A 7,495-nucleotide genomic window follows, 5' to 3' on the forward strand; every position below is an offset into this window, starting at 1 on the left:
AGTTATTAGATAGAACAAGTCAACGCTATGAAAAACAAGAAGCAAACGACGCTGGCGCTGCATCATTAAACTCGCGAACGTGTGCGTGTGTTGTGCGGAACACCACTGCCGGCAACGAAAATGAAAATCAACACCACAAACAGCACACACACACAATAAAAAGACGGCCAATATGATAAGCGCGTGGGATGGGTTGTACAGCAGTGGACGAGCGACATAGATATGAAAATACACGCACTCGCCAGCTGCAGTATGAACAGCAGCAACAATAACAAATAGGCGAAGAAGGGCACAGGCGAACCACAGACCCACATCACATGGGCCTGTGCGCTGCTTGCAATAAGAGAGGCGAAACTGAGACAGAAGGCATTGATCATCACTTCAAAAATATATGCGACCAATGGACAATAATATGAGGCGAGGAAAACACAACACTGCTAAGGCGAAACGGATCACGCGGCAATCAAGGGTGTGGCATGTAGCTTGCATGCCACACCGCACACGAACACACGCGCGATAGATAGCATAACAATAGGACATCATCATGGATGGGGATGGTTGTTGTTGTTGTTGTTGTTGTTGTTGTTGTTGTTGTTGTTGTTGTTGTTGTTGTTGTTGTTGTTGTTGTTGTTGTTGTTGTTGTTGTTGTTGTTGATGATGTTCAGAGGGCGCTAGTTGTGGGCGGTGTTGAGTTGGGCAGAGTAGCGCACAACTCCCTTGTGCGCGCGCTTGACGACGCCTGCGTGGTGCATGACATCGCTCACAACGCCTTGCAGAGACACGTGCTCATTGCCGTCGCAGTAAGTGGCGTATGCTGCTGATCCCTGCAGGCAAAACCGCTTCTGGCGGCTGCCAAGGCCCTGCCAGCTCGGATCGTTCTGCAGCCGCTGCTCCACCTCTTCGCGGCGCTGCTTGTACTGCTGGCGACGGGCGCGCGAGCGGGCCTGCTTGGCGGCCTCTTCCTCCAGTGCCTGCAGACACTCGTGGGTGCCCTTGCGAACGTACGCATCAGCCAGCGGCTTGCAGCTGGCGGGCGTGGTCTTGAGGCCCGCGTTGGCCAGAGCGCGGCGCACCATCCTCTGACGTGCACTGCGCTCCTCGTTGCGCTGTACCCACGCCTTGACGGCCGCGTCCACATCGGCCGGTGTGGCGCCAGTCTCCGGGTCATGCAGAAACGAGGAGATGACGCGTGCCTGCAAGGACACCGCCGAGCTGCTGGCGGATGAGGGGTCAAGGTTCAGCCAGCGCACGGGCAGCTGTAGGTGATGGCTGGAGAGGAGTGTGGTGACGTGCTTGAGACGATCAGCGAACTCGGCCTCTGTGCGGGCAATTCGCTTGGCCATGAGGCGAACAGATGGCACGCGATGCGCTGGTGGTGCTGCTGTTGAAGCTGCTGCTGTTGTTGGTGTGGCTGCCCATGGTTTGACGGAGAGGTTGAGGTTGAAGTAGCCCTTGAATTTGAACGAGGCGATGGTGCTGAGGTCGGCAAAGTCGTGCTGGGGCAAGTCAGCAAACGCCGCAGCCAGAAACTGCTGGTGCATGTGCTTGGAGGCAATGCAACGCAAGCTCCCAAAGGCGTGTGCACCCGTTGGGTCTGCCTCTTGCAGCCGGGTCACGGCCTCCTTCCACTTGACAAGCGCTTGCACCATTGTGGCCAGCGACTCTTCCTGGCATCCACACCCGGCCGTCACGCACACCCCGCTCTCCGTTGTTGCAGCGTCGTCAGCTGTGGTGCCAGCAGGGGTGGTGGTGGTGGTGGTGGTGGTGCTGGTGGAAGCATCTGGCGCCTCGTTATCACCTTCAGCCTGGTGCTGCTGCTGCTGTTGCTGCTGCTCCTGCTGTTGTTGCAACGGCGCTGGGTTGACAAAGGGGCACGAGGTGAGGGTGTGGATGCGATGGGAGAGGAAGCGGCTGATGTACATCTTGGCAACGCCGGCGTGGTCCAGCTCAAGGTCCGTTGTCAGCTGCACCCCTTGTTCGCTGCATGCATGCAAGAGAGCCTGGATGCGCCTGCGCTCGTGCGTGCCCTCGTACGCGGCCCACGCGCGGGCATCGTCCGCGGTAAGTGCTTTGTCGCCGTCCAAAAACTCACAGAAGCGGTGCGCAATGTGCAGATGTGCTCGACCCCAGCGCTTGTGGAAGGCAATCTCCGCATCTGTGGGCAGCGCCGTGCAGCCGTAGCGAGCGCAGAACGACTGCAGCTGCTGCTTCCGCTGCACCACCACCGCCGGGAGTGCAAACGCCGTCCAGGAGAGCGGGAACAGCACCTGGCACACGGCCATCGTCGGGGTGGGCGGCGTGGGGTTGCTGGCGGTGGCGGTGAGGTTGGACGAGAGCATGATCTCGTTGGCCTGGCCCGGCACTTTGGAGGTGATGTCGCGGAGGAGTGCATACGTCCCTTCCAGGGTGTGTGTGCGGGCATGCTCGCGGGTGGCCACGCTGTGTAGCACGGCCGCGGCGTCCTGGTGGATGCGCTGCGGGCAGAACGCGTGTCCAGGCTGAACGTCGCGCGCCTCCAGGAAGGCAGCGAGGTCCGGGTACAGCGCGGTGGCCATGTGCACGAGACCAGAGCCTTGCAGCCACCACTCGGGGAGGTGGTCGCCGGGCCACATTGCACGGACGGCAGCAAGGCGGTGCATGGCTGTGACGGCACGCACCATCGTGTCTGCGAGAGCATTCAACTCGTTCTGCTCTTCCCGGTCAAGAACCGCCATCACCTCCTGCTGTGGGTACTGCTGGTGCTGCTGGAACATGGCGTGCGCTGGCGCCAGTGCAAGTGGTTGCGGCATGCCCGCAAATGCAGCAGTCGCAGCACTCGCGGTGGCGGTTGCTGGGGTGAAGCGACGTGGATCGGCGATGGGGGCTTCTTGTGATGGCGGTGGGACCTGGGACACAGAAGGCGAAGACGAGGCCGACGACGACGACGACGACGCAAGTGAACCTGGCGAAGTACCCGCAAGTGTAGCGGTGTCGCCACACGACTGCAGCTGCTGCTTTGAGGAAGAAGATGGGGAGGTGGACGCGGAGGTGAGCGGTGGCGCGGAGGAAGGGGAAGAGAAGCTTGATGGACCGGTTGTTGGGGAGGCGGGGTCGGTGGAAGGGGACGTGGGCGCGGCAATGGCATCTGGTGGTGTTGAAGAGACGGCCGGGGAGGCAGACATGCGCAGGTCCACCAGGGCTTCCTCGCTGTCCCGTCGCATGCTGCTGCCGCTGTCACTGCGGCTGCGGCGCTGGGTGGCCAGGACCCGCAGGTGGTGCGGAGACCGTGCCTGCGCATCTGTCCGGTGCAATGGGGTTGACAGGCCTGATGCTGTTGTCGATGTCGTCAACGTGGGCTCGGCTGCTGCTGACACCGCCAGGCTGCTGGCGCGCGTGTTGGCACTGGCATTGAGTGCCGTTGGTGCGGCGCTGGGTGGCACAGGCGCCATCGATGGCACGTGGAGCGGCAGCGCGAGCGTGGTGGCGGCTGTGTCCGCATCGCCAGGGCTCCAGGACGCCTGTGACGCGGGCATTGGCATCCTGTTTGCGCGCGTGTCGTACAGGAACGCCTTGCACGCGCTCACCGCGGTACGGAAGAGGACTGGCGTGGTGTCGCCAGCGAGGCTCGGGCCAGGCGGGGCTGAGGCGGCCCGGGCGTGCGCTGGCTGCGAGCTGGCGTGCTGTGCCGGTGCCTGTTGGGAGGTTGCGGTGCTGGTGTTGTCGATGTAGTCGTCGAGGGCAATGCCGCGGTGGGCAAGGGTGTGGCGAAGGAGGGAGAGGCGGCGCGAGAGCTCTGCGTTGCGGCGGTACTGCCTGCGCTCGTGGCGGGCACGCTTCTGGGCCAGCCCCTGCTGCAGGCGCTCCTCGCTGCCCCAGTGGGCAAGGGCAACCTGGCGCATCTGGTGGCGCAGGTAGAAGGTGCCTGTGCGGGTGGTGTTTGGGACGAGCAAGTGCGTGTGCGCCGCGATGGCTGCGGCATTGAGGGCAAACTCCTTGATGCTGGCCGTCTTGGTGAGGACCTGTGTGGAGAGGCAGTCGTGGCAGAGGCGCAGGTGCCAGGCGTCGATGCCGCGGTTGGTGCACGCCTGCAAGCAGAGGCTGCATTTGTTGATAGAAGTGAAGCAGAGCTTGCGCACGGCCTTCATGCGGAATGTGTTGTCGAGGCCCAGGTCTGGCACGTGTGCGCCGCTGCTGCTGCCAGCGCGGGCGGTGATGCGCAGCGCACACTCGGTTGTGCGGTTGTGCACCTGCTTCCACACGCGCTCGCCGGTGAACACCCAGTACAGCCGCCTGCACGTCATGGCAGCGCGGCCTATGCTCTGTGGGTCATCCACCAGGTACGATGCAACTTGTTCCAGCAACTGCAAGGTGAACCGTTGTATGTGTGTGTGTGTGTGTGTGTGTGTGTGTGTGTGTGTGTGTGTGTGTGTGTGTGTCGTTGTGTGTGTGTGTGTGTTGTGGTGGTGTAGAGTAGTAGTGTTGGCTCAACCAGGCAATCCACGGACTTCTATAATAGTTTGGGCCCGGGTTCCATATTGCGAATCTCGAAAACATGGGTAGGGAATCGAGAGGAGTGACTGTCGCAGCTAGCCGTGTGCCTTAGGCCGCGACGTACGTATGTGTGTGTGTGTGTGTGTGTGTGTGTGTGTGTGTGTGTGTGTGTGTGTGTGTGCGTTCGTTGTGAGTCGTGTGCGTTGTGTTGGGGTGTGAGATAGATGTGTTGGTGTGTGTTGTGTTGTGTGTTGTGGTGAGTTGTGTTGTGGGATGGCCGCTGAGTGGGCAAAGGGCTCGGGTGACAGGAGAGAATCGCAAGGAAGCGGACATAAACCCAAGAGCGGGAAGCACTGCAAAACTACAAACGAAAAGCATGGCAATGGTTCTGAGGCAATGCCGCATGACTGGCAACAGCAACGTGGCTGACGTTACCTCATCTGGGAGATCGAGCAGGACGCCGTCTGCCATTGTGCTGGGTGGTGGTTGCTTGCTGTGGGGTTTGTGTGTTGGACTAGAAGCGGACAGGAAGGTGTTCCTCTGGTACAGTCGGATGGGATGGCAAGGGAAATGACGCGCACACGCCGATGCGTGCAAGTTTCAAGTGTGTGTGAGTGTGAGCAAGTGTTGTGTGAGTGTGTTGAGAGAGAGTATGTGAGTGTGAGTGTGTGTTGAGAGAGAGTATGTGAGTGTGAGTGTGTGTTGAGCGTGAGCAGGTGTTGTGTGAGTGTGTTGAGAGAGAGTATGTGAGTGTGTGTGAGTGTGAGTGTGTGTTGAGTGTGAGCAGGTGTGTGTTCGATGATGGTGATGACGGAAAGTGGTGGGATGAGAAAATGACGTGTGCAGATGCAGGTGTGGTTGCATGAGTTGGTGTCATGGATGGATGGAGAGATGCAAGAGAAGGGAGACAGGTGAGAGGAAAGGGCAAGCAGCATTGCCAACAACCCAAACAGGCGGATGCAATATGCCGCCTCGGTGACGCACCCTTGGGTATGCATTCAGAGCGAGTGCAAAACCCCAAGCACAAGACGAAAAGGAAGAGACTCACATGTTCGCGAAAGATGTGGTAGGCGGTGGTGGCTGGCTGGTTGGTTGGTTGGTTGGTTCGATGGTGACCGGCAAGCCGGTCGTGGTGGGTGGGAACGGAGGGAGGGAAATGACGCAAACAAACGAAGAAGATCCACAAAGCACGTCAGTCGTGGAGGCCGGGCGGCTGCTGCTTCTCTTGGACGAAGGTCGAAGAAGAGGAAGATGAAGAAGGAAGAGAGAGAGAGGAGTGTGCGGATAAGATGGTTGTGCCGCAGATGATGTCAACGCGTTAGCGGAAGGAATGCAAGTTCTGCGCGAAAGCTGCAGGTGTGCGACGCGGCCGTCACCACTGCCACTTCCAAAACTTTTGGTGGTGGTGGTGGTGGTGGTGGTGGTCAAAGGGAGGTGTGGAACGTTATCGTCGCTGCTGGGAGATGGTGCTGTCGTCGCTGTTTGACGATTGCAGCGACGCAACGCCGCCACGATGATGCGATGTGTTGGAATTGGTTGGTTGGTTGGTTGATTGGTGCAAGGTTTGCGGCGGGTATGCAAGAACCGCAGGACACGATGGCCAAGGCGCGAGGTGGGTGTTGGTGACATGTGGAATGTTGTTTCGTGTGAGTGTATGCGTGTGTATGTGGTGAGTGAAAGGTAGGTTTTGGACGTTGGGAGGGAATGTGTTTGTGAGCGGAGAGGAGGAGCGATGTCAAACATGCAGATGCAAGAAAGAAAGCTGGCTGCCGGCAGCAGAGGGAAAACCGGATGCGCAATCGCACACACACACACACACACACATGGCGTACACACCTGTAGTGGACAACTGGTTGCAAGCAATGCGAGGGAACGAAGAGAGGCAGCAAAACTATGCACTCTGAATGGATGACATGATGTGTTCGCATGTGTATGTGGTTGGTTGTGTTGGTTGTGTTGCCGCGCAGTGTGCGTGTGTGTGGGTGAGTCAACCAACGAACATCGAAACGAAGCGATGTGTGCATGCAAAGGAGAAAGGCTTGGTTGGTGGCGTTTTGGCGTGTGTAGAATGACAGTGGGGTGGCGATGCTGCGAAAACGGTGTGTGAAACGAATGCATATGAGCATAATGTCCCGCACATACCAGTAGTTCGGTGACGAATGGCGGCGTATGATATGCATTGATGGGCAAGGTTTCACACCACAACGAATGGTGGCGAAGGTGGCGTTGTGGCGTGGCGAAGTGGTTGGAGAATGGCAAGGTGCGATCGATCGATGAGTGCAATGATGGAGCGAGCGGTGTTCTCTTGTGTGTTCTTGTTCCTGTCCTGTTGCTTTCGTTGTATTGTTGTGTTGTTGCTTGTTGTGTGTTGTCTTGTTGTGTTGTTGTTCCTGCGTTCTTGTTGCTGTCGTCGTGTGTCGGTGCTGCTGTCAAGCCAAAGAAGCAAAAGAAGAAATCAACGACACACACACACGCACGCGTACACACGTATTCAGTTGTGTTGACTTTGAGGCGTGTTCGCTGAGTGGCTTTTTTTTTTGTCTTGCGTACTGTCTGCCTGTGGTGAGAAGTGAAAGAGGAGCGTAATCGCCGCGTCATCCCGCTTGCACAAGCAAGTGTGGACTTCACGAAACGTCATGCTAACTCGCTTGCAAGGAGAAAGTGACAGCTTGTTGTCTTCTTTGACACTTGTGCGTGCCAAGTCCTTTGATGGCGACTTATCGATGGTCTTCTTGAGAGCTTTTGTGACTTTCTTCCTGATCTTTCCAAATTTCATGATGCAACTTTGAACAAACACAACAATGTCAGATGTCGAGAATCACATACACGTCATGCGTGGGCTGGTCGTCGTGAATTTGCATGTTCGAGTATGTGATGGCCTTGATTTCCGTCCCTTGCGGATGCTTGGCCAAATCAAACGGCTCTCCATATCTGATGTTTGTGTGTGTGTGTGTGTGTGTGTGTGTGTGTGTGTGTGTGTGTGTGTGTGTGTGTGTGTGTGTGTGTGTGTGTGTGTGTGTGTGTG

The 7,495-nt window shown here is 57.8% G+C and overlaps 2 protein-coding genes across 2 annotated transcripts in view; both read right to left on the minus strand.

The window, feature by feature from the left end:
- Positions 1 to 671: 671 nt before the first annotated feature.
- On the minus strand, positions 672 to 4,941 carry PTSG_01325 (uncharacterized protein; the record flags this gene model as incomplete). The annotated part of the gene is made up of 2 exons (XM_004997239.1): positions 672 to 4,340; positions 4,906 to 4,941. 2 exons carry the CDS (start codon positions 4,939 to 4,941, stop codon positions 672 to 674), a joined length of 3,705 nt encoding a protein of 1,234 aa, XP_004997296.1.
- A 2,280-nt stretch (positions 4,942 to 7,221) lies between these two features.
- The window catches only part of PTSG_01326 (archease), a 4,501-nt gene continuing 4,227 nt past the window's right edge, over positions 7,222 to 7,495 (minus strand). Inside the window, exon 7 of the mRNA XM_004997240.1 lies at positions 7,222 to 7,401. Within this exon, the coding sequence (XP_004997297.1) occupies positions 7,275 to 7,401 (127 nt within the window). The 3' untranslated portion in view covers positions 7,222 to 7,274. The remainder of the gene's footprint in view (positions 7,402 to 7,495) is intronic.

This window comes from Salpingoeca rosetta (genome assembly GCF_000188695.1).
Source record: "Salpingoeca rosetta unplaced genomic scaffold supercont1.4, whole genome shotgun sequence".
Taxonomy (NCBI): domain Eukaryota; class Choanoflagellata; order Craspedida; family Salpingoecidae; genus Salpingoeca; species Salpingoeca rosetta.